The 27,307-nt window shown below is 42.6% G+C and overlaps 1 protein-coding gene and 1 long non-coding RNA gene across 2 annotated transcripts; one reads left to right on the top strand and one right to left on the bottom strand.

The window, feature by feature from the left end:
* Positions 1-5,300: 5,300 nt before the first annotated feature.
* LOC308196161 lies at positions 5,301-26,305 on the bottom strand. The gene is made up of 4 exons (XR_013952112.1): positions 25,308-26,305; positions 20,649-20,697; positions 8,702-8,799; positions 5,301-6,877 (listed from the first exon to the last, which is right to left on the bottom strand). It is a non-coding gene; the product is annotated as an uncharacterized lncRNA (long non-coding RNA).
* FGF4 (fibroblast growth factor 4) lies at positions 13,736-21,254 on the top strand. The gene is made up of 3 exons (XM_080594798.1): positions 13,736-15,821; positions 16,607-16,710; positions 18,625-21,254. The coding sequence occupies exons 1-3, from the start codon at positions 15,518-15,520 to the stop codon at positions 18,799-18,801; spliced, it is 585 nt and encodes a 194-aa protein (XP_080450924.1). The 5' UTR covers positions 13,736-15,517; the 3' UTR covers positions 18,802-21,254.
* Positions 26,306-27,307: the final 1,002 nt, after the last annotated feature.

Genomic DNA, 27,307 nt, shown 5'->3' on the forward strand with positions numbered 1-27,307 from the left:
TACAGATTTCCTTCTCTTGCTCAGCCAGAGCTTCAGCTGCTCAGAGCTCTGCTAAAGCCACTCTGTGCTCAGAGGGCAGTAGTCAAGCCCTGCACTGGTGCCTGTTGGGGCATCCCAACCCCAGGGCACAAACCTTTCTGAATAATTCTTCATAGGGTCCATCACTCTTTGATTTGGCCTACAGTATTAGTAATTTTTAACTATACTACAATTGCTCAGATTTGTAACAATACAGAGATAGCATTGCATAAGGAAGATCGGTTGTAATATCTCACTTCCAGAACAACATAAAGCTTTGCAGTCCACATACAGTTAAAGACAAAGTGTAAGTCCTGCAGAAGTTGAATAATACTATAAAAATAAGCCAGCCATGAAATGTGTCTATTATTGCTGCTTTGAATGTATTTCTTAATGTTTTTCTTGTCAAACAAATAACGTACTCCTTTTTTCTTGGAGCCCTGACTGTAACGTAGTGAAAATCAGTTGTGGGGAGGTGGGGAAGAACACTGATTCAATCAGTGCAGGATCTGACTTTAGTGAAATAATGTCATGTAAAATAATGAGAGCGTAAGGTTTATGACTGCTTATTTGGTGGGGCTGGGGTTATCCAATGGGAGAAATACTACCAAAGTCCAGTGAGATATGGTTACCAGGCAGGAATCCTGGGAGATTCTGTTACCACACAGGAATCCCACGAGACAGTATTATCAAGCAGGAATCTGTAGTATTCAGTTCACCACAAGGCAGTAATATTAGATTTTTAGAATTAAATCCTGTGGTATCTTGTTTTATAAGAGCTGGCACACAAGGAAAAGAGAAAAATGCAATGGAAGAAAGATGTTTCTCTGGAATCTGAACTGGAAGCCCTAATTGTTATACCTATTCCTAGCAGATATAAAACATCACAGATCTCCTCATGATCATTTTATTAAACATGGTATCAATCACTGATTAGTGATTTATTTCTTTTTTAATTTAAAACATTGTTACAAATACAGATCTGTTCACTAAAATGTCAAAGCATGAATGCTATTGTGGCTGTTTTTTGATTGGTGTGACTTCTGAATTTTCTAATTTATAATGGGTTTTGCTTTTATCATAACTAGTACTACTTTATAAATGTGTAATATATGAGAACTAATAAAACAATATGTATTTTTTCTCATTATCTTTTTGTAGTACCTGTAACACTGTTATATTTGGCAAGATGCGGCTGGAGATTTGCTTCAAGAGTACCTAATTTAATCTCAACCTCTCTCTGGAGATTGGCTACTACACCTGTAAGATTGAGAGCCTTTTGCTAGAGATGGACTAAAGCTGTGCGAGCCTGAAGGAGGAAACAAAGGCTTGCTATTCCCATTCGGTCACAACAGGTAAGTCTGAATGCTCATCTTCTTTTAATTGCAGCATTTTGCGTACTTGTATCATGATACAGCTTTATCAGTGTTTAATCAGATAAACCCTGATCAAGGACAAAGTCCCCTTAGCATGGAAAGAGTTTAGCATGAAGAGTAATGGACAGATCAATTTTGTGATTAACCTGAACAAAAGCTGAGTATGCATTAAATTAGAACCCAGTACTAGGTTCGAGATCTACTTTTAATTCATCAGTACTTCTAACTAGATCTGGTCAGGCACAAATCTGTGTTGCAGCTGTGCTTTGGAGTAGGTCAAAAACTCCCACAGCCCACACCTCCATGCAAGCAGAGTCAGTAACCTGCCAGAACAAACCATCCCTCCAAAGTTTATCTTACTGAAGAGGGAGACAAGAAAACCAAGGACTTTAGGTGAGAAGCTAGATAGGAGAGGTGGAAAACCAAGCAGTGTTGAAAAGATCACTGATAATCCATGCTGGGAAATTTAAAAGGTCAATCATTGAGGTGCCAAGCACATGCACAAGGATCAAGGGAATGCAGTGGCCCCACAGATGTCATGGCTGCTTGGATGCAGCCCCCTGTGGGATGCACAGCCATCCTTCCAAGAGCCACGTCCTTCTGGCTACGCTGACAATGAAGGTGTTACCTGTGGGACAGCGTCAGGTATTCCCAGTGCTTTTCAAAGCTGCGGAAGGACTTGTCTCTGGTATTCAGATGTGATTACAGCAAGCTGAAGAAAAAGAAAAGGAGGTGACAGGAAGGAATATAAAACTCAAGAAGCATTAGCCTGTTTGCGGTGTTTGAGGAGACGTTTGCTTGAGTGCTTGTGAACAAGAAAACAGGCACAGCTGAATAGCAGGCTTAAGAAAAGTCAGTTTAGCTTCAGAAGAGGGTGAACATATACTGATCAGATCTTAACCCTAAAAGACATAATCAAACAATGGTGAGAGCATGGAAGATGTCTGAATGTGCTAAGTGGACCATCAGAAAACATAACACCTGTAGCAGGGATATTGGTGACACAGAGCTGCTAGAAAGATTACAGAGAGAGATTACTGGTAATGGCATATGGAAGTTACTGAACCCACACATTGGAGAGATGCAGATCACAACCACAGTGCTTTTGTGATAAGGATTTCAACTCGGTAGGTAATGGTTTGGGACCATTAGCTCACATACCGTGGCCTACCCAGCAGCCCTCAGGTGCTAATGGCTTGCAGTCCGGGTAGCAGCAGGGCTGCAGCACCAGCAGTCCTGGGACAGCTGAGTCCCTGGGGTCTCCGTGGGCACTGTGGACTCCAAACACCTCTGCATGCACCTCTTTTGCACAGTGCATGACACGTGTCCCTGTGCAGGAGGCTATGAAAATACATTTCAAGGGAAACATCATTCGCAAGAGAACTGTGCATTGACATTAATTCTTCGTGCACAGTGGCTGATTTCACATGCTGCTACAAGAAGGAAAAAAGTCAAATGACCGCCTTGGAAGGATTAACAATGTTAGTATGTTTAACATCAACCTAAAAGCCAGGCCAATGATTTGTGGACCCCTCAAGACTGAAGGTGTCAGAGAAATCTCATCTGTGAGAAACCACTGACTTTTCACAAAGTTTGTTTCCTCCTGCTTAGTTAAATGCAATTCTCTTAATACAATGTGCTTCTAAAAACTCTTTTTTGTATTGCAAAGAAATCACTCTCATCTTCACTTGTTTCTATAGTCTTGCAGAAATACATTCTTCTTCGTTGTTCTCCCCATCAGAATCTCCTGTGCTTACCTGTACAAATGAGTATGCAAGGTATATTTTCAAAAAACTGGCGTGGGAGCCACTTGCTTCAGTGTCAGGGTGGTATTTTTGCAGACTGACTTGCTGAAGTCAGGTGGAGTCACAAAGCAGCCTATGCGGCAAGTCACAAGATTGAGACTTAGAGCAGAAATCTGGTCATGAATTTGGTTTGGGATTTATTGCTCAGCAACTTGGAGCACAGCTAGTCAACAGCTGGCTCTCTAGCCAAAACACACCAGCAAACAGAGAAAAATTGTCATGGTAACAGTGTTACAGTGCATATTGCAATGGCACTCTGGTCTACTAAGGGAATTCCTAAGTGGTACCACAGTAAAAATTATGACTAATAATAACCAGTAATAGTAACCATTGCTAACACTAATAATAGCAATAATTATATTTATAGTATAACAACAGCTAGATATATATGGCTAGTATTTGGTGATTCCAAATTGCTGTTTAAACATGTCTGCTCCTCCAACAGTATAGAGTTAGTCCACGAGCAAAGGTGTTGATTATATTCCACTTTGCAGCTTAAGGAACTGTCTTTCCTTTATCCATAATCATCGCAGAAGCTTAAATAAAATATAATAACTTGTACCTTTGTCATAAATGAGAATGGATTTGGTGAAAACTAAAACAAAGGAAGGCCATCTCACCACAACATGAAGCAAACATCGATTTAAGGCAACTCCTTTTCCTAGCCTCCATGCACCCACCCTTTAACCACTTTATCTTGGACTGGCTACTCGTTCCTGACGTAAGTGTTTTTTAGACTATACTATGAACCTCAAAAACTTCTTAAAATCTTTCTCTTTTCTGGGAATTTATCATTGCCCTATCCCAGTTCCCATTGGAACAAAAGAGGGGGAAGTGCTGAATCCCCTGAAAGCACATTGCCACCATCATCGATTCATGATCCAATGTATTTGGGAGCTAACTTTGCAGCCTGTGTTCATGTTGAGTTGAAGGCACCATGAAGCATGAGAATGGCTTGCAAATCATTCCTCAGGCCTGGTAAAAAAATAATGGCAATTTGCTTCTGTTAAATAGTAAACTACAACAGCATACAAGGTTTGTTGCTGTAATTCTGGATTATGATTGCACTTGCACCAAAACTGCTAGAGAATGGAGATTTGGGGTAGTTTTTTTATGTTTCATAATTTTCCAGTTGCAGTTTGGATGAATTACTGTGATGATGGGAGTGGAGAACAGACAGACAGATGATGACATAGGGAAACTTCTTAAGCTCTGTAGAAATCTAACATAGAAAAACACTTGCCAGCTTGATTCTTCTCACTACTCTCCCTTGCCCTTTCAGTGGCCCTGGGTAAACCCTTTCCTCAGTCAGTGTGAGAAAGAGCTGGAGAGTTTAGATGGAAAAGAACAGAGGAGCTCTGACGGTATGTACAATAGATCCCCCAGCTGCAGCATATTCACTGTGGATGGTACTGCTTAGCTCTTCAAATACTGATTGCAAAAAAAGTCAGTGTCACCAAAAATAACATTCTTACTAAACCATTTTAGCAGTGGTTCAGTGGGGATCTCCAGGCTAACAAACAGAATAGCTCCAAGGTCTCCCTAGCTCTTGCTCCTTGTCATATCTTCCAGTCATTGGCCAATGTGATTTTGCTGGGGTCATAGTTCAGCACTCCACCAAAAAGGCTACCAAGCCAGGTTTTGATCTACCCGCTTTATGTAGGATAGAGTCAGCACCAACAAAGACATTCTTTCCATGGGCTACCTTGGTTGACAGGATCTACGGGACTTGTCTCACCCCTCCCAGGGTGGCTCTGTTACAGCGTGGTGCTCCAGAGTCCCCATCAGCCCTGGCATAATGTCTTGACCATCTTCTGCTCTCCTTCTTCTGTGGTCACTCTTCTTGTATGAGACAAGACACGTTCTGCCCCACTCTCTTCTTGCAACCACTATATAAATAGATGCCAACTGGTGTTGGAAAAAAAAAAAAAAATCGACCTGACTGCAGTAATTTGAAGTTACAACTATCAAAAATACTATCAAAAATAGCAGCTGCCTAAGCATTTTGGGAGACAAGTCAGTCAGCAGCTTATTGTGTTTTCTGTTTTTTCCTTTTTGTGGTTTGATTGTAACTGAAGTCTTAGACTGATTTTTGTCAGAAAAGTAATAATGGGAATGATAATAATAATAACATATACAGTGTTGTAGACAATAGGGATGGCATTTTACTATTGTATCATCATTAAGCTCATTTGTTTTCCCATGCAATAAACAGTCAAAAAGACTCCAGTGCTTTTTATTTTTCTGAGTTTCTGCATTTGAGCTTCAGGTGATGACTAGCCTCTCTGTATGCTGGTCCAACAATTGTCATGAAACATAAATTTGCAAATTAAAAAGTGGAAGGAGTGAGGAGAAGAACCCGGATTAATTTTGAAAGGAATGTTTTAAATGACAGAATCCTTTCTCAACCAAATACTTTTATCCAAATTTATTTTTTATCCCATGAAATCAAATAGATTTTCTGAAAACCTCAAATCATTTTATAACACGTCATTCATACATGATGAAATGTTGTGAATGTAGCCGGAAATTTACGTTATTCCTACCTCACATGTGCTTCACGGTTCCAGAGCAATGCCAAAAGGCCATGGATGTACTGAAATGAGCCCCCCTGATTTTTCCTGGTCCTTTACATACAGAAAAAATTTCACGCAGCTTTTCCCATGTGGGTCAACAGGAGCTCTGCTGTATTCCTTTTGTGGTGGAAGGCGTGCTTCAGTAGTTATTATAAGACTGTAAGACTTTGGGGTTCACAGGGCTTTTTCTGGCCATGTCTCTGACTGAGTGGAATATTTTGTGACTGTATATAGCACGTGGCAAATAGCATAGCAGTGACTGCACAGCACTGTCTGAATTCCCTGGGCAGGGAGTTTTCTCTTCGTTATGTATCATTCCCATCCCACTGTTCTGATTCCAACAGCTCACATGCACATCCTCCATTCCCATTAACACCAATAATAGTGTACATGGAGATTCAGATCAAAATAATCATTCTGAATGATTGTGCACTGAACATAAAGACAATATCTCTAGTAGGGACCAGACTTCCTTTAGGCTCAGTTTCTTTTATTTTTTCCCAGTGACTCAGGAAGTTACATGGAAATAAGTGAGAAAAAAAATATAGTTCAGTGTTTTCCGTGCAGTAACTTACCCAGTATTCCAACTGGGTCACAGTAAAGTTGAAATGTGGGACCTGTGGGGCATGTCCTCCTTGTATGTGACAGCTAACAGGTTTTAGATGATCTCAGTACTACACTCAGTGTTCACAGGACACGTATTCAGGAAGGTGAGTTGAGTTGGTTCCAAGTTTCTTCAAGTGAACTGATGGAGGGAATCACAGGTTAGTCCCGTGAAACTCATAAAAATACCAAAATCTTCATTATATCATTGTTTGTCTTGTTTAAGACTTTTTTCTTCTCAAGACAAGCTTTAAAATGGTCATTTCAATTCTCATTTAACTCATTCTACCTCTTTAAAAAAAAAAAAAAAAGCCATGCTAAGCGAAGTGAGTTCTAAGCTGGGGATCTGTTCCTATAGAGCACATTGCCTATGTTCAAATAAAAACATATTTTTAAATGGAAGAAAAAACATAAACCAAACGTTCATTTCTGAGAGCTAAGGAGATGATGTGGCTTCATCAAACAATGACTTAGAGTCCAGTCCTGTTCCCTCTTTCACCTGTAGGAACAAAAGTAGACCCTTGTGAGAAATGTGCTCTTAGAGTAGTACTATCACATCAGCCTTCCAATAAAACAGTCTCTCTCTTTTTCATTTACTTGTGTATTTTTTTTAAATGTATCTGTTAGTTTCTGTAATACCAATGTTACTGTAGCTCTTGTAGCTTCATTAGTGAAGTGAGAAAGATGTCGAGGAGACAGAGGTAAAATTAAAATGGTTTACTAGGATGAAGTTTCTCTGGGCCTTGAATGACAAAGAGTAAATGATTAAGTCAGCATTCATGCAATGCATTATGCCATCTCTACAGGTTTGTTGGTGGCAGGTGAATTTTCTGGGCAAGGATCGTGCACCAACACTTAGTTATGTCTTATGTGATCCAAACTTGGAGTGAAAACTGTCTCCCATTGTAATTTAAAAGGCCTGTTATTAAGCAGCATAAAGAGAGTGAGTGATAGTTGTGTCAAAATCTAAGACAAGTCTTCTAGATATATATGATGACAGAGGACTGACATGTCTGTTGACAGATAACCTATTCTACATATTTCTGCAATATGGTTCTTAGCTGTATATCTGGCTTCTTAGCTTCTCTTTCCAAATGCCTTGAAGAGAAAGAAGCTACGTATTACCTTATTATTACTGCTTTTGCTGTCTTCAAATAATGCAGAATTTGATGGGTAACTTCCATGTTGGTTGTTTTTCTAGCTGTAGAGCTGTTATCTGTGTATACTTACGTCTTACCTTTCAAACACACCCAGTAAACAAAGCAGTTGTTTCTGGTCACACTGAGTCTCCAGACTGGTTTCATTAGAAGTAATGTAGTGCTGAACTGAGTAGTTTGTCTGAGCAAGGTGTCTGTTAAACTGTGTTTTCATAACTATTTTCAGGGCCTTTTGTGTGTCAGTGTGCAAGATAAAATTTTAGCCATTGCCAATACCAGTGGTGTTAGGAAGGAAGAGTATTTACAAAGGTTTCAGGACATCTGTGCTTCAGCCCCTTCCCCACACACTGTGCTCACATACGGGAGCACAGTGCAGTGCTCATCCAAAATAAAAGGATCCCAGGTGCATCTCCTGCTGCAGGCAATCGATGTGGTCCTGCTGGACCAGTGCATCTGTACTGTCCTCAAGGTCCAAGTTAATGTCATGGGTTCTCTACACAGTGTGCCACATGGGGAAAGCCACTTGCTTAGAACTGACTTTGAGAACCTCTACCACAGCAGTTCATCAGCCCAGTCAGACCACACAGATCTTCCACAATCTCTCTGATCTCAGTTCCCCCTCTGCCACCCCAGGCATATGTGAAGGCATCTGATCCGGTGCCATAGCGAGCAACAGGCTGGGAAAGAGGACAGTAACATCCAGCTCATGGAAGTATTCTGAGGATATGGCCACTAACTCCAGAGAGGACTCAGACCTTGCAGTGATGAGCACTGTGAAAAGTCCAAGAGTAAATAAGGAAAAGAGACATCCGTTTGTTTCACAGTTATGACACTAAAGGTCAACTGGAAAAGTTACTCTCCTACATGCTCAGAGAGGTTATGGATTGTACAGCTATGTCCATATATGTTCTGACAGATTTTAAGTGGTGCTTTGCTGGGAAGTTTTAAAATTCAGCAATACACGTCATTTGCTTACAACAGCCAGTTTTCTTCACGTTAGCCACCGGTAGAAAATGATTCATACAAAGAGGCCACATGTTGAACAGATTCATGTAAACTAGTTCTGCTACACTCAAAGTCAGCTAAAACATTCTCACACAAAAAGTTAACTTAAGCTACTATTTCCCACAACAATAATAACAAAAATAAGCTTAACAAACACTTACCCTGATTCTCAAAACTCATTTTCTATTATGTTTCCTTTCACCAATTTTGTTTGGCAGAGTGCCAAGAAATGTATCAGCAAAAGTATGTGTGCCATAATCTGACAAAAGGAAAAACATGTATATTTTTAGTTTTAAAATGTTTATAATTTCAATAGGTGAAAAGAATACAGGACAAGGAAGAACAAAATAGCATATGCAGACATGTCAGCAATGAACATGAAAGTACATGAGTTTTAGTGTCAGAATGACCCTGCCTGGGAACTAAATTTTCTAAAAAAAGTTTTACATTAATAGCAAGAGCCCTCTATACATATTTTTCCACCTTGGTTCTTAACGGACTTCCCCACCAAACTTAGGCTCAAGTTTCATGATGCTTGAGGATGAGGGTCATGAGGCTATGTCAAGACCCCAGGACATTATTGCCCTCAAAAATTATCTGGCTCAGCTGATGATTTTCCAGGACATTTCTTCAGAAATAAAAACTCCAGTCACACACTCCCTCCCTGTTAATAAAGCATTGAACTCACCCTTCGATATTCCCAGTCTAAGAAAGACGATATCTCTGAAGAGTCCTCAGATCCTCCACGTTCTCCACCCATTCTACCACCCCAAAGAAAAGCAGCACCTCCAGTTTCAGGAACTGATGCTAATCACAACATCAGAGAGAAATCCCACTTAGGGCTGCTAAGAATTCCTCCCTTAGCTGGTTCTTATGTCATTGGTCCCCGAAGCTCGATTTCATGACAGTTATGGTTCACACATTCAAGTAGACAGCGGGACCATAGAGGCAACTGCAGAAGATCCACCAGGAAAGAGACAAATTTCAGCCCTGTGGTTAAAGTTTGGGTGTTATTTAGTTAGCCTTTATCACCACTGCATCTTCCACAAAGGGCATTCCTTTCTGTAATCCCATCATCCTGTCCTGAGGATGGAGAAGTGAGCAGAACAGGTATAGAAAAAGGGAGAAACAAGAGAGAGGGTAGTGGAGAGCAAGAGTGAGAAGCAGAGGGTATAATAGATTGTCCAGATGTGTTTCTTCACCTGAGAGCTGTTCCTACACCAGTTAGTGACAAGGACCAGCAGGACAAGGAAATGGCCTGCCGTGACCATGTCAGATTGGCTGGCTAAGAGCAGACGTGGGTCTCCCAGAGGGTTGCTGTCACCACGCCACCACCTCGCACCTCAGTGCTGACATTGTGGGAACAGCAACCTTACAGCTCAAAAGAGATACCACAAACAAATCAAGCATAGAAGCTGAGAAAAAAAGACTGCTAAGACTGAATGTAATTCATAGAAAATCAAATGTCTTTGACTTGATCTTCCAGTTGGACCTCTTTGGTGCCCATCCCGGCAGCTGTGGGTGTATATGAGCAGCATAGTCACAAGCTGGAAGCGTGAATTGCAACATTTACACCACTGAGGAACTACAGGAGCCACAGAGAAGGACTCAGTCCTCTCTGGTCTCTGCTTTAGACAGAAACACATGGAGAAGCTCAACAGCAGTAGAGGGAGTAGCTGTGGAAAAAGTCCATACCCGTTACAGGTAAAGTGACACCCAGTCCTCCCACTGAACCAGGCCAAGTACACTGGAGAGAGGTTATTGATGCCTTTGTTGTATGACCAGCATTGCAGCTGCTTGCTGCTATACTCCACTGCCCTTTTCCAATGTATAACACTACAGCATCACCCAAGATAATAAGGTTTTGATCACAGCAAGACGATCACAACAGCAAACAGCCCAGGCACACAGAGATCAAATAGACCAGCTGCAAACAGAAAAAAGAAAAGGAGTGCATATAACTTGCTGGCGTGTGTGGGTATGTGTGTTATGCGGGCGGCAGAGGCCAGGATGGCGAAGGTCTCCCAGCGACCCCGTCCCTTCGGGGCTCGGGCCCCAGCACTGTGCTGCATTCCAGCCGGCCGCCTCTCCCGGGACCACTGCCCCTGCTCGCACAGAGAGGCAGCCAGACGTGAACGTGAGAAAGCTTTCTCAGGCGAGTCCCTTCTGCAGACCGCTGGGTAGTTGTCTTCCAAAGTCATCATAATTAAAAGGGGCGTGTGCCAAGGGGGAGCTGGGGTACAGGCTTGCTTTTTACCATGTCTTTGTAGCATGCAAACATAGTGAAAGGGATTTTTTCCTAACAATATACTTCTCCATGCCCCTTCCAGTCCACTCCCCATCCTTCCAGATCAAAGGACCAGTGCAATATTTGCCTTCAGCAGAAGAGCCCATGAACAATATTTTTCAGGGTCATTTACATCTATTTAGTGGGGTTAATAAATATGTAAATTGTCTTTTAAATTGTGGACCTAGATCACTTTAGAGATATAGACACAGAGCCAAGTTTGGATGACTGCTGTGCCTGTGCAAATGCAAAATAATTTCCATAAAGGTTGTAGAGATATCCCAGATTCCTTCCTCCTTTCCCTTTTCCTTTCAGAATATGTGACACAGGATTTGAATTAGGCATGGATCTCAAGTCTGTGAATCCTTTCCTCTTTCTTATACTTTAAACCTAGAGGAATTCGGAAAGCAGAGCTGTCTAACTGTGATATCACATATGCTCTAAGGCAACTGAGCCAATGCAAAGATGAAGACATTTTATCTGTTTAATAGTTAAATTATTGCTGTGAAATTGTGTGTCACAAGGTGTAAGGGGTTCACGGCAGTGAAGAATGGCATAATACAGAATAGACCGAAGAATTAACTATGGGATGGTCTGGAGATACCCAGCTCCCTTCACTGCACAAAACTGTTGGTATATTGGATGCTTTGTCCCCAGCTCTGCCTCAGAGAACCTGGCCAACTGCAGGCAAATCATTTCTTCTCTCTGCGTCCATCTCTGGCCTGGGATAATTCTGTGTTTGTACCTCACAAAGGTTCTGCAAGGATAAATTAATGTTTGGGAGCTATTCTGGTATTACACAAACAGCAGCTAGAGAAACTCCATAGAATAAGGGAATACTATACTCATGGGGAAAAAAAATAAAAGGCTGGGGGGGGGGGGGAAGAAAAAGACAAGACATAGTTTTATTGAATTCCATAGGGAATATACTATTTGGATTGTTTCCTGTGACAATAATTTCCAACTGGAAATATCTATGCTGCAGCACAGAGGCCCTGAATGTCAGCAGCTTCCACCTGTCGTTTACACCTGTTGCAAATTTAAACTGCTGCAATTCTGCTTTGCTTTCATCTCCCCGTATTTTTCACAGGTACGAACAGATCAGTAATTGGAGGTCTTTGAAGCATCGAGACTAGTCTTTGGAGGTAGTGGGTGCTTTTTTTGTGGTGTGTTGTGGAACAAAATCTGTATAGAGTTTAATGGACTGCCTAAATTGTCAGGGTACCTAGAGGTCATTTGCAGTCCTCTAGACAGTTCAAATATCAACTCCAATTATACACATGCTCACACATACAAGAATATACATCATTCAAACCTCAAAATCAAACCTCATTTTTTCATTCTTAGCTGGAAATGTGTACCTTTTCCTCTCAGAAAGATTCATTTCAAGCCTTTATGGAAAGACTGCCATTTCATTCTGTGAAAAGTTGAAGAACTAACTTGCAGAAGTGTCCCTTACAGACCAGTGATGTTGTGGCAATTTAACGTGATGTTCTGGGTGCCTTGTGTAACTGTCTAGGACCTGATCTTACAAGCATATGGACTCAGAGCATAACATGCATTTCAGGACCCATTTATGTAAGTCCCAATGGGACCAAGATACCACAGCCTGCTGGGCCTCCAGTGCATGTCCCTAACCTCAAGGTTTAACCCACATTCACATTCACAGGGCTAAGGCCTTGGAGCTCATATGCTTTTTGGGTCATGGACAATCACTTGGTCAAGATATTTAACAAGCATTACCTAACAAGATGCTACTTGCCTACGAATGAATTAAGAGATCCAATTTACATCACAGTGTCCTCTTTGATAAAGGGGGTATTTTAGCTGGCCCCCAGACATGTGGGTCCCTCCAGACATGGAGGGAGTGTGAGTACCCCAGGGGTACCAGGGGCTGTTGGTGGCAGCCAAGCCAGGTAGATCTGGTTCTGACCCATCAGCTCTGGGCATTAGACCATGCTGCTGCAGGGGGGAATCTGCAGTTAGGTGTTCTGGCAAAAACACCACTCCTTGGCCTTACCCTTTGGAGGGTAAATAAACTTAATCCCACCTTCATCCAATGCTGTTTGCTAACAGCAAATAAATCAGATTTTGAAGTGAAGTGGGTTCGTGCTGTTCTGGGGACCCTCAGGAAGGACAAGGCCTCCAGCACAGGCTCTGCAGAGCAGGGCACTTTCCAAACCCATGAGCAGCAGCTTTGCTCTCAGCCAGCCTCGCCTGCTGCACAGCACTTTCATCCAGAACTGATCCCCTGGGCTTGTCAGGTGTAAGAGTGTCCGGATGGGCCTGATGCAAATGGAAATGTAGTAAATGTCTGTGTGTTTGACCTCAGTAGATTTACCAACCTGTAAACCTCCACAGAGAAACATCTAAGTTCTGCTGTCTTTAAAACACACACATAAATTAACTTCTTTGACACATTAAGACAAAGCCACACCTAGGAGACTTCTATCCCTGTAGCACCAGATCACAATCATCCACAAAGCAGCAGCAGTAGCTTTTCCATCCTGAGAGGTGCATCAGGAGAAAGAAACCAATGGAGAAAGCATACACACACACACACATGCATACACACCCTGTATATGCACCTCACAAGAAGAAATAAAAGTACATCATCTAAGTTTGCTTAGGTTTAGCGAAGGTCAGAGATTTTCGCACCTAGGTGAGCTGTCATCTGGCTTGGGGCAATTCTCTTTTCTCTCGCATCCTTTGTTGGAACAGCAGGAGTGCTTTACTGGTGTGAAAGACTAAACTGTCCTCAGGCTACAAAGGACTTGAGTCACAAACCACTTCTCCACCACTTTCATATTAATTCAGGACCTTTCAAAACTGTTCTAATGTTCCCTCACCTGTTGGTTCTGAAAACCTGTTGAGGGCTGAGGCTCAGGCAAAGGGAGGTGACAAAACATATGGGATTTGCTCTAATCAAAGTAGTTCTGGACTGCTGGAATCAAAATTTGTCCTCTTCTACTTTTAAATACTGAGTTTCAATCCCATGAACTTAAACTTAACAAAGTACTTATCTAAGAACAACTGTATCATTAAGACAAAACAGCAACATTGAAGTGCATGCACATCAAAGATCAGAAAATAGTCATACCATTAAAGAGCACAGCAATACTTATATGAATGGGCAGCCTCTAAAGGTCAGGAACAAACTGCTGTTACTACAGCCCCTAGCAATATAGTGACCAAGAGGGAGCTCCGTATGCCTTGTACTCCAGAGCAATGCTGTGCTTTCTGATTTCTTAAAGGGACATTTGGAATTAAAAACATCGTTGCTCATTATTACTTCTTTTGATCACATACTGCTTCTTTAACTATTTTCTACCTTATTAAAACCTCAACCCTTTTCTTTCCTTTGTTTTGTTGTTGTTGTTTTCTTTCCAAGTTCTTTCATTTTTTCATTTCTTAAACCTCCCATGCAACAACTATTTTGGCTGTTAATGAAGGGAATTTTTCTGCATCCAGCAAACTGTAAACCATGTCGCTTGGATACAGCAAAAGCTGAAATTCCACAGATTTCCACAAAGTCATACATTGTGTCAGGAAAAAGTGTGCTGGGCATTCTTTGATTTTTGTGTCCTGCATTAGCATTTGTAGGCATTTACAAGAGAGAAAAAGAGGAAGAAAAAGAAAGAGGAAAAGAAAAAGAAGAGAGAAAGCAAGAGAGAGAAAGAGAATGGAGAAAGAGAGATAGGAAAGAAGACAGAGAGAGAAAGAGAGGAGGAGAGAAAAGAAAGAAAGAAAGAAAGAAAGAAAGAAAGAAAGAAAGAAAGAAAGAAAGAAAGAAAGAAAGAAAGAAAGAAAGAAAGAAAGAAAGAAAGAAAGAAAGAAAGAAAGAAAGAAAGAAAGAAAAAAAGAGAGAAAGAGAGAAAGAGAAAGAAAGAAAAGAAAAAGAAAAAGAAAAAGAAAAAGAAAAAGAAAAAGAAAAAGAAAAAGAAAAAGAAAAAGAAAAAGAAAAAGAAAAAGAAAAAGAAAAAGAAAAAGAAAAAGAAAAAGAAAAAGAAAAAGAAAAAGAAGAAAAAAAAAGAAAAGAGAGAAGGAACCTTCTGTGACGAATGCAAAATATGACCTTTTCTTTTTAAAAGTTTGTGCTGTCCCTCTTGTTTAGCACCAGTGCTGCTCACCGTTTCCCCTCAAGACGCTTCCGAGTTGTTAAGCATCTAGGGGTGATAATTTGACTTTCAGCTAAACCGGAGGGCTGCAGCAGACAGCAGTAGGTGGTGATGTAATAGGTACCAACGCACATGGATATATAAATATCGTGGCTAGGGCTAAAGCGCTATGGCTGAGCAGCTATAGAAGAAGATCAGCACTTCAGACAAGACTCCTGGAGTTGAGATCAAGTTCAGAAGCTCTTGCTCCCGGGATTTCCTCTACATGCAGCCTGCCCAGGGAAACCGCAGATCCTCGGGGGACTGAGCGCGGGGCTCCCTCCTTCCTCCCGCCGCCTCGCTTTTTTTTTTTCTTTATTTATTTTCCTTTTTCTTCTTTTTTTTTTCTTTTTTTTTTTTTCTGTGTGTGTGTGCGTTTTGTTTTCTTTTACCCCCCTCTCCCCGCACACCCTCACCCCCCCCCCCTCCCCCCCGCGCGCTTCGACCTCAGCATAAAGTGGGAGCTGGGGGGGCGAGCGCCTCTTCGGAGCGACGACCGGCCGGCGGCCCGTGGCTGCGCGCCCCTCGCCGGGATGCCTCTCCCCGCGGCGCTGCTGCCGGCGCTGCTCCTGGGGCTGCTGTGGCCGGGGGCGGTGCGCGGCCGGCCGCCCCCGGGCCGCCTCCCCGCCGGGCCCCGCCAGCGCCGCTGGGACGCGGCGCTCTTCGCCCGCTCCGTGGCGCGCCTCCCGGCCGAGCGCCGCGACGCCTCCCGCGACGGCGACTACCTCCTGGGCATCAAGCGGCTGCGGCGCCTCTACTGCAACGTGGGCATCGGCTTCCACATCCAGGTCCTGCCCGACGGCCGCATCGACGGGATCCACAGCGAGAACCGATACAGTAAGCCGGCGCCGAGCCCCCGCGGACGGGCAGGTGAGCCGCTACGTGCCCGCGGAGGTTGCAGTGGGTGCGGAGCGGCTCGCCTGTCCCGGAGAACGGTATGAGGCAAAAGGAGGGTGGGTGTAGGGCAGATCTCCCACCACCCGGAAAAGTCCGCCCGTCCCCGGCACCGCGGTGCTGCCCGCACCGGCTGCCCCGAGGGCGCCCCGCGCCCGGGGGAAGGGGGCGGCGGCGCAGCCCATCGAGCGCTCCGTGCCCGGAGCCGCGCTGCCCCTCACATCAGGTGTAGGGTGTGTGTCAGCATCTGGAGGGTCCTCGGCCACCTGGGCCGCCCACTCTGAGCAGGGGCTGCGGGGAGAGCAGCCAGGGCCCAGCTCTCCCCCAGACTTGAAAAGCATCTGCTAGGGACTTAACCCCGTGGCCCCATGACTCTGATATCCAACTGAAACAATAAGATCCAACAGAGGATATAAGCTGCATGATGACAAATGTTTCATTCGCCCCCAAGCACACTCTGGCTTATTTTAACCTCAGCTACACAGGAGGATGCCTGGGGGCAATGTAAAAATAGATACTTGGCTAAAAGAAGAGAGGTCCCAGCATGGAGCATGGGGCAGCACGTGGGGCATGAGGCTGGGGATCTGTGGCCACCCACAGCAGTGCTGGGGCATGGGGATCCACACCACACCAAGAATGGGAACCGCTGGGTGAGCACAGAACTGACACCACACACTCCTTCAGGGCACAGCACTTTGTCTCCCTGATTTCGCATGTCTCCTATGTAGGTCTGCTGGAAATCTCCCCTGTGGAAAGAGGAGTGGTGAGCATATTTGGTGTTAGAAGTGGACTCTTCGTGGCCATGAATAGCAGAGGCAAACTCTATGGATCTGTAAGTAGCCACCATTTGTGTGCATGGGGAAGGGAACACAGTCAGCTGGGATAAGAGGTGTAAATGGTGCTGGAAGCTGCCCAAGCACCATCTCTGCCCTTCCTGGGTCAGGCACCATGGATTAGCCCTTGGTGCCTTGCCAATAGAAGGTGTGCTGCCCAGGTGTGCTAAGTTCACTGAGTTTTTTTTAGTAAAACCCACTTCTCTGCATTGTATTTCTTTGGTTCCCATGTGAAAAATTTAGTCAACCAACCATGGTTACCCATCTTGCCTACTTCATACAGCAACATAGCAGTCATTTGTGTGGCAAACCCCCACGGTAGCCTCAATCCGTATCTTTCTCATATTTAAATTTAAACAGCATCAATCAGGGATGGCAATTTCTTGCCCCATCTCTCAGAGGGAACTTGAACTTCTGATCAGCCAGGGCCCCACAAATGATCCTTTATGATGTGATGAATCAGTGCCTGTCACATACCTATTGATCACTCTTTGTTAATGCTCTCAATTGGAGAGTTCCCATGAGAGTTCAGCATCTTCAGGGTCTGGGCTTGCAATTATATGAAGGCAGATCTATTAGGAGACAATATAAATCTTTCTTTTTTTTTTTTTACATCAAGTCTTTGGAAAAGATAGCGGCATCTTTTACAACACACTTGGGGTGGACAATAACAGTGCATGCTTTTGCCCATGTTGAGCCATCCTTCTGCTTTTGAGCTCACCTCTATATAAGTTACTGCCATTAGCATCACTTCAACCCCATGTTCCTGGGTCTCCTTCCCTACCCACAGCATTTCTATTTCTTGTCTCTCAGATATTTTCTGAAGAAACTTGGGCTGAGGAAGGGCCAAACTATGTCAAAGTTAACTAGAGCATTTCCACATGAAGACATGAATTATCCAGAATGATTTTCTGTGGCATCAGTCCTGTCACAGGGGATTTCAACTTACATGAAAGCCAGGCAGAATCGTCATCAAAGTGCAAAAGCTTCCTTTGCACAATGTCTTATGAAGACAATACATTGCTTTGGTGTCCTGGATAATGTAATTCCCAATGCAGTGTTCAGCCTGGCAGGCTGAGACCTATCTTACAAAATGCTAGGCTTTTGCCCAATAACAAGAGGTGACCTCATTTGTTACTCTCCAGATAACACACCTGTAACACCTGTCCCTCTTTGTTTTTGTATGTGAAACCTCTTTACTGGAAGCATGCCTTTTGTCAGCTCTATTTTCCTGATCCATTAACACAGGTGAATTTTCCTTCCTTCAATTGTAAAACTAAAGAAGCAGAAAATACTGTCCACTCTGAGCATCTTTAAAATGCCTTTTTTTCCTCAAAGGACATGAGAAAGTGCTAGCATTCCAATTTTTCTGAAGCCTCTTGGGCAATTCACTGGTGGTAGGACAAACCCTGCTTCGGGAACCAAGTAAACTTCTCATGTGCAGACTCAGGAATATCAGTGGACCTGTGCATTCTAACATGGGGACATGGGCACAGGTTACAACTCGTAACTCCCATTGTCCTGGTGTCTGACAGTTTGTTTCTCCCTTCTCATTCATAGGAAAAACTCCTTGACCAAGTTAGATGAGCAGGGCAGCAGAAATGGGCTTGGGTCATTCCTCATGGCAGTGCCCTCTCTGTTAAAATGCTCCCCCTTCCCTCAAAAGCACAGACAGAACTAGGGGTGTCCTTCCCCCCTCTGTTTGTCTGTGCCTGGCCTGGAAGCAGCATCCTTAATGATCCTCTGAGTGTTGTTTGAAGCTTCGTTTGGACAACCACTTCAAAAGATTACTAACAGAGGGGAAAGTCAGCTGCACATCTTCGTGCAGCACACCTACTACACCTGGTAGCAAGAATATTTCCACACCTGATGTTTAAAATTCCTTCCCTCTCATTCTTTCCTTTTCATTTCAGACCCATTTCAATGATGAGTGCAAATTCAAAGAGATTCTCCTGCCAAACAACTACAATGCTTACGAATCCAGGATTTATCCCGGGATGTACATAGCCCTGAGCAAAAACGGAAGAACAAAGAAAGGCAATAAAGTATCTCCCACAATGACAGTGACACATTTTCTTCCTAGAATCTGAGACATCTCCCTTCCGACCTACCTCAGCACAGGGAAAGACCCAGAACACATTTGGGGAAAAGAAACATAGTGCACTTTTACTGGAGAGTTTTATGCAAGAGTAGGTGTAAGATATTTAAATTAATTATTTAAATCTGTATATATTGCCACAAAATTTATTTATAGTTCTGATTTCTTTTTTTTTTTTTAATTTCTGAAAACAAAACAAACCTCCAACCCAAGGTATTTCATTTCATGGTGCAACAGTAGAAGACTTATGCTTTGTGGTTTATTTAATTCATTTCTAAGTTATCACAGGTGTGCTGCTACTACGTGTTCTAAAACAGGTGACATTCAATTCCTACATTAGAATGTTTTGCACTGTGTGTGTGTTGTACAGTGTCTATTGTTGTACACGTATTTGTTTGTTATGGTGGCTTTGTTCTCCTCTGTGTGTTTTCAAAACCCCCGTGACTCCCAAAGAAGCTCTTGGCCTTTGAGAAGGAACAGTGCGGAGGTGCCTGGGTGGGATGCCGGCATGGAGCCACACACAATGCCTGACCTCCTTTGTGCAGTGTTGCTATTTAATTGGAATGGTATCGGTTTACTTCGGTACAGAAAGTGCGGTGCTGAAGAGCTGCCCCACAAATCTGTTTTTAGATCTGCCAGTGCTGAACTTTGAACTTTCCTGCAGTCAGTCTTCTTAGAGCTGCCAGGCGGTAGAGAGGTTTAAACACCTATATAAACTCAGCAGGATTTTTTTTTCTTTTCTATTTAGATAAACAGGAGCATACAATCTTTTGTGGCCCTTAATGGACAATATATTTGATATGATTGCTTTGCGTTAGGCTAAAAAAAAAACCATCAGTTCTTCCCCCAGTGAGCACACTGTGAAACATGCTGCTGTGAACAAATCATACCTTATTCAAATCAAATTCCCTTTCATATTTGGACATTACAAGTGTTCATCAAAGTTTGCAAAAATTTATAATACTCCTAGGTTTTGAAAAGGCAGTCATTTGTCTGTTCACAGAAAGAGAAGCTCCATAGAGAGAATTTGGATCAATTACAAATAATCAAGTTTATTTTGTACTACTTATTATTTTGGGTACAGTATATGGAAGGAGAAATATGCTGCTTTTTTTCTGTCTCATTCCCTGAAAAAGTTAATTAATTTCTACCTCACTAACTCTCAAAGCCAGTCTCCTAACAAAATCTGCATGGAAGGTACACACTTTTCTGCTTCGTCTTATAATTCTGGAGGAGGGCTTGGAGGAGCAATCACTGTAATCCCAAATCTCAATTTTTTCCATATGTAGCCAAAAGTATTCAAGATAGAGTTGGTTGCATCCTATTTGAGCCTTGTCACGTTTGAGCTATCTTTACCCAGTGATTTACTTTTAGTAAGGATAATCATGGTGAAAATATTTGCAGACAGCTGTCAGGCTGCAGTACTATATCGTCATCAAGTAACCCTATATTTTTCTTTATATATTTTGCAAGTGTAACTCTAATGCGATGAATGAAAAGACAGGTTTGGTTATGGGGGAATCTTTAAAAGGATCCATTTTTCCTTTGTTCTTTCTTTCATTTCTTTAAATGATACATCATATTTGTGGCATTGATAAACTAAGTTGTAACCAGGACTAACTATAATGTTTAATGAATTAGAGGATGTTTATAGATCATCTTCCAATCTAAACTAGTAATTTCTGACTACATGCAAATCACAAGGCTGTGGGTAATTTGAGTTCAGCTTTTCTTTTTTCCTTTTTACATTCCTACACAAAAGTCTTTGTTCTATTGGAATCATATAGACTTGCCTGTATTCTCTGCTTACACATGACCTTGAAGACTAAATCTACTCACCAAAGTTCAGTGAGACCAGAGCAGACCAGGACCACATCTAAGACAGCTGCTGTCAAAGCAAAAATAACAATTAAGAATCAGGAAGCCAAATCAAGAGAGAGTGCCTAGGAAATGTCATGCCTAAGGATTTTTCTTCCGTAATTTGGGGGATATCTATACTTTCTATGTGTTCTATATGTGAGTAATCATTGTGTAATTATCACTGCTACCTCTGACAACTGATGATTTCGTTCCAAGTTTCAAACAGCAAAATCACAAAGAACTTGCCTGTGAATGGTTCTTCTTTGTCACTTGTCACGCCATTGAAATCCACAACTGACAGCCTCACACAATATATGTCCAGAGGTAGTTGTTGTAACTTTGAAATATTGTGATAAAACCTTGATAACAATGTTACATGGTATGAGAGTTCACCATTTACCAGAATCTGTCTGTAGTTTTATACAGGTGCTGTTCAAGACTGTGGTGTATGTGCTGTGCACATTTAAATGCATAATAAATGATAAATGTTTACAATGTATGGGTTCCTGGAACTGATTTTACTCTTTAGAAGGGAATGCATCCTGCAGTGAAAAACAAAAACAAACAACCAAAAAATGCTATTTCACTTTCTGAAAGACAAGGGAGTATTTGCACCTATGCCAGATACTTCATGAGTGACAATCTGGATTTCTTACTCAGCTGAAGTTCACCCTGGCAAAGTTGGATATTGTCCAGGAAAGCCCAGCTTCATGAGCTCTGTAATAGATATGCGTGCTTGCATCTGCCACAGATTAGTATTCTTGCTTGTATTATTTGCATGGTATTTAATGACAACAGCTTTTCATGCAGCATCTAATATTAATGATCAGAGACACAAATCAGTTTTGGGGTTTATGTTGCTGGATGTTAACCTTACTAATGAAACTGGAATGACTTTTCCTCAGCTTTAATGAGTACTGCTGTCACTCTTGCTGTAAGGTTACATCGATGTAAGAAGTTCTAGGATTACCTGTTTGATTTAAGACACTGTCTTCTTCTATAGTTACTGATTATCCTCACACCAGTGTACAGAAACACGAAGTGCTTTGTAGCACACCTGATGGCAAGATTGTTTTCGCAACTTTTATTGACCCTCATATAAATGCACTTGTGCACACACAGTCAAATCCATATACTTTCAGTTTTATTTATGGTCATTCCTTTTGTAGGACTAGGGAAAAATATGTAATGGCAATGACAATACTCAGGTTTGATCTCACACTCTTTAATGGCAAAGGGAGTTCGTTCAGCTAAGGGCTGTATGACACATAAAGCCAGACCCCCCCCCCCCCGATACAGACTTCTCCACTTTATTTTCCACTGACTGATGCTCTCTTTCTTGTTCCTAAAAGGGAAAGGCAATAGATGAGCTGTGAATGGCCAGTGCTCCACTTTGAGCAATTTCTTTCTAAAGTTGAACAGGCTCTATAAATGTAGCACAGGTGCCTTTTTTTTTTTTTTTTTTTGAAACAGACAAGTATAGATGCAGTGTGTTTAATGCTCCTATGAATAGAACCAGAATAAATAGGCAAGCAGACATATATAATCATTTTTCGTGATTAACATTTTTTTGCTTGTAAACAAAGAACAAATGTTGGTCTATTGCTGTCGGGTCTTCCAAAATTTTAACCAAAATTGGTTAATTTGGTTAACAAATTTCCAAAATTTGTTCTGGGGACAAGAATTTGTTTCAGCCTTGGGGAGACATCCATGTATGATTTTAAGGGACAAAACCTAGCTGTTAAGAAGGTGACATTTCAGAGCATTTCTTTTCATGTTCAAAGCACTTAGAGCACTTGCACTGCCATATGTAGTCCTACCCCCAGAAAAAAATATAAAAGCCTGTTGCCACCACAGGTGGAGCAGTATGAGATGTCACAGAGAATGCTAGAAAGATATTCTCTCTCTTCTGGCATCATTTTTGCTCTATGAGGTAGTAAAAGAAATGCCTTTGGAGGTAGTAAAAGAAATGCATCAAAGACTAAAAGGAACTTCAATGCCCCTCAAAAGGCCCTGATATAACATTTCTCAAATCACTGAGAGCACTGCACTGCTCTCATGCCCAGTGCCTCTGGCAGCCTCCAACAAATATTTCTCTGCACAGAAAATTAAAACCTTTCCAGAAAATGGATTAGCCCTGTCCATGGGCCAGACCCATTTCCCCCCACCTGGTGATTGTCCAGCCTGTCCCATAAGGCAAAGGGAAGAGGAGCAGTGCCAGCCAGGCCCTTCACAGTGGTCCCAGGGTAGCACCATGCACCTCCCTGCCTGGAGAAGGGGGGCAGCAGGCTCCCTACCCTGCTGCTTGTTTGTGGGCTGGCATCTTTCACATGGTCTGCACTTAACATTTCCTGACTGCTCTGTGGCATCTACCAAGCTGTCTGTATCTAATCTGTGCTAATAAAAATCAGCATGACAAAACACTGCCTTGTATATAAATAGCCACAGGTTTCAGAGCGGTCACTGGGTTTATAGTTCCAGATTCAGTTGTTCACACTTTACCAGTTGGTTTCCACCACAGTATAATAACTGACCATGCAAGTGGCCAATTAAAGAGAGTCTGTTAAGGGGTGAGGAGTCTTTTGATAAAGGCTAGCAAGGGCTTCAGCAAGGAAGTTAAAAGGAATCCCCCGAAGCACTGCACCTCCCTTTGTACAACACAAATTATTGTTGCTTTCTACCAAGTGATCTAAACATGGATGGAGTTGTGAAAGATTGTAATACCTAGCTGTTTTCAGACAATTCAGCACATGAAAGGGAGACATAGCACAATTCCAGTTTCCTGCACACCAGGCATGATTTACACACTTTGAACAAGAAATATTACCCTGTCCTGTTTGTTTTTCAAATTGATCACTTAAAAAAAAAAAAAAAAAGCTTAATATCATGCCCAGAAGTACCTACAGTCAGCCACTTAAGGCAGACAATTACTTAATATAAAACAATGACAATTTACTACATCCTAAGTTTCGCTGTAAATTAAAAAGAAGCTGGTTAATCACGTTCATAGAACATATTGACTGTTTTTTTTCCTTTTTAAGGTTTTTGAGGAGAGAATAGTTCAGTGTCACACTAAAGAATCAGATGTTAGTGTCACCTATGCCACCAGGTCACCTGCGATGCCAGCAATGAGGTGCAACAAATGGTCCAGACCTTCTTTTCTGAATGCCCAACAGGACACCACAAAGTGTGGCAAATAAGGTGAGCACCCAAAACTGAAATCAGTCACAGCTGTGTGATGGATAGAAATTATGTCCTGGCTAATGTCAAGCACTATCAAATGTTGAACTGAGAATGTTTCAACCTGGGCAGATTACATTACTGCACCTTTTTGTCACTGGTGTCTCTGTGCTTCAGCTCCCAGTTTGCAAATTGCCATTAAATAGTGTTCAAAATATATCCATTAACATTTGGGAAACACAGAGCTACTGAACTTGTGAGAGTTATGGAAAGCTTATGAGAAGACAAGCATGTATTTCCTCACAGCATGTTGTCAGTAAGCCACACACCTTCTGGTTGAGCAAAACAAAACTAGAAAAAGGTGTTCACTTAGCAAGCAGTCCACACTGGGCAGGACTCCTAACAAAAAGCGTGGTGCATGACCAGACTTTGGTTGCATGTGCATATTTAATTCTGTTTTTCTTAAATTTTGAATGCTGGTTTGACCTTGGGTGCTTTCTAGTGTCATTCTTTGTGTGCACATACAATTACATTTTATGGCTAATCATACTATTTTATTGTGGGTAGATAGAGGAGTACTCATTCTCTATGACTCCCCAGGCTATGTTGACCTTCACTATCGTTCATTCACACTACTTCATATAGGTTAAAGAAAGTGATTTAGTGATGTTTGTACCAATTAACATATTCCAGATTCAAACTGGTTGCTAATCAGGTTACCTCTGAAGTACAAATCAGATCTTTATCAGCTTAAAGGTATTTGGTAAGTGTCAAAGCCACTTGGTAAAACTCCATGGTTTCTGGTGAGCTACTATTTACATCCTTTCTCATTATCTCCACAGCTACATCTGTTTGCTTCCAGTGCCTTCAAGAAAAGTGTTTGTAATGTTAGCTGGGGCCAATACAGCTGTTTAATGTCTTTGAGGTTAAGGGTGCTTGTGAGAAGGAAGGGAGTAACACCTGCAGCACCAGCATCCATTAGGCATCAGAGAGACCCCAACCTTGTGGGGACCTTGTTAAAGCAGTTTAGAAGAAATGTCAGTTGTGTAGCTCTCCAAGCTTGAGGTAATATTTTGCACCTTCTGCGGGGCAAGCCTCATTCAGAAGCTGTTCCAAGTTGCCCGACCTGCTCTGAGCCCTTTTCCAGGATGGGCATAGCCCCATGCCAGCATACACCTCAGCAGCACAGGTAGGCAGGTGGCCTCCACAGGAGCCAGGCCCTGTCTCATCACCCTCCCTGTGCCCACCGTCCACGCTGACACCCAGCACCATCTCAGCCGCTCCCCATCTGCAAGCCCCCTTCCAGCACATGCAGCAGGGCAGCCCCACAGTGTGGGAAGACCAAGGAGGTCCTCAGCCAGGTGCCCTCCAATGTGAGGACCATGCTCTGCCAGGACGGGTATACCTTCTCCTCTCCCCTCCCTCCTAGTGCTAACCACCAGGGTGCCTTCGTGTTACCTGGTGGGGTACAGCTCCCCGGCGCTCGCCTCCCACGCCGGATCCTGCTTCGATACCAGCCGTGGAGAGCCCTAGTGCTACCGCACGCAGGAGCTCGCCCATCCGCAGTTACACATTAACCGAGGCGGTTGGGCTGGTGTCTCACCCACGCGGTCCCTCTCTGTCCCCTCGCTGGTGCCTTTCCTTGCAGCAAGATAACAGCACCGATGCCGCCGGCGCCAGCACGCGGCGCGCGGTTACCCTGGGATGATGACCCAGGTGCTTGCTCCCGGAACGGCACTGCCCGTGCGGGTAGGCCGGCCTGGCCCACGCTGAAACCGCAAGGAGGCACGGCCATAACGTTGGCTGCTGTTTATTGCAGCTTTTCCACAGCCATGAGGAAAATGACCTCAGTTGCTCTTTGTCTTGTTTTTGACCTTCCTGTGGCGGGCTGGGTGACTGGCACTGCCTGTCCCCGGCGGCCCTGCCCATGTGCAGCCTCTTCCTCCTGGCCTAGAAAGGTGTTTGACACCTTTCCTCTTGGTTCTTCATTTCTTCTCTTCCCTCAAACTCCTACTTGATTTTCTGCTCCCCTGTTGTTTCTTTGCTGTGTTACCCCAACCACCCTCCCATTTTCTGCCTTCTTTTCTGCTCTTTGTCTTTCTCTGAAACTTCTTATGGTAAAATGGCAATGTGCACAGACTATCTGCTACACTCTTGTCACGGTGGGTTTATTTTCTCACTTGGTGGGTGAAACCCACCCTTGGTTTTCATCTTCTGCATGAAGTCCAAAACCCTTTCCGGGTGAGCAAAGACCTTCTCGCTTGCCCATGTTTTATTCTCATCCGCACGCCTCATTTCCCTCAGTTCTGTGCAGCTTCTCTCCTCATTGCCCTGGGGTTGCAGAGGGAACTGAACCAACTTCCAGCCAGCCACAGCAGTGAAGGGTTATCGCACGCATCCCTCTGAAGAGCAAGTTGTACCAGCCACGGGCTGCAATGGAAGCAGAATTGGACCATCGAGAGTCTGTTTACCTCTGAGAAAAGCATAAAGAACAAGTCCTTTGTGCCCACTGATACGTTATCAGATGTGATTCACTGGATCATATCTGTTTTGGCAATCACAACATAGGCAATTCAGTGCAGGATTTTTAACAAGCTTAGGATGATCAAGGAAAAGCACTTATGTATTTATAGAACTATTTAAGTTATAGCTATGATAGTCTCATGCCGTGCAAAGAAGGTATGCCTCAAAAGAATAATCAAAGCAAAGTATGTTTTAGGCAGAAAAATATCTGTATAGATAGTCATCTCTACCTCTCTTGAGTTAAATAGCAGTTGTATTTTAAATGACTTTAATACAGAAGCACTGCTGAAGTCAGATCTATAAACAAAAACCTAAGAAATTACATAGTAAGATAAATTCAAAGTCTTTGACCTTGAAGTTCAGAAATTTAGTGTCTTCTGCAAACCTTTTTTCTGATAATACTAGTCACATACAAGATAGTTGCTTACTTTAAAATTATTATTGTTATTTATTCTGCTTATTTTAATATTTATATAAATATTTAAATATAGAATAGGTATTCTAGCTATAAAATACCATTTTATTTCATGCCTTGGCAAAGAGCTCCTGGGGTAAATATTTGGATTAATGGTTAGTAAATAGCAAAGAATGTGACTTCATGGAATCTTGCACTTCATATGATTGCCCTTCTAGCTGTGCCAGACTAGAGCTTGTTCAGTAAATGTTATAGTTTTGTAATATATTTTAAACCAAAATATAGAAGAAAAGAGTAAATGCAACCACAGCAATTTATGTGTTGAAAATCTATGAAAATTTTTGTCTATCAAAAATTCTTTTCCTGAGGGTAAAAATGAAGACATTTCCTTTCAGTCTGGGGCCTTTACACTTTATTTTACCAAATAAAAATCACTATGGCAATATTCACACCGGAAATCTGACTGTAAGTACCATTCGCCTAAACAAAGCCCTTCTATGCATACGTGGGTGACCTAAGT

Source organism: Anser brachyrhynchus (assembly GCF_964034855.1).
Source record: "Anser brachyrhynchus genome assembly, chromosome: 5".
Taxonomy (NCBI): Eukaryota; Metazoa; Chordata; class Aves; order Anseriformes; family Anatidae; genus Anser; species Anser brachyrhynchus.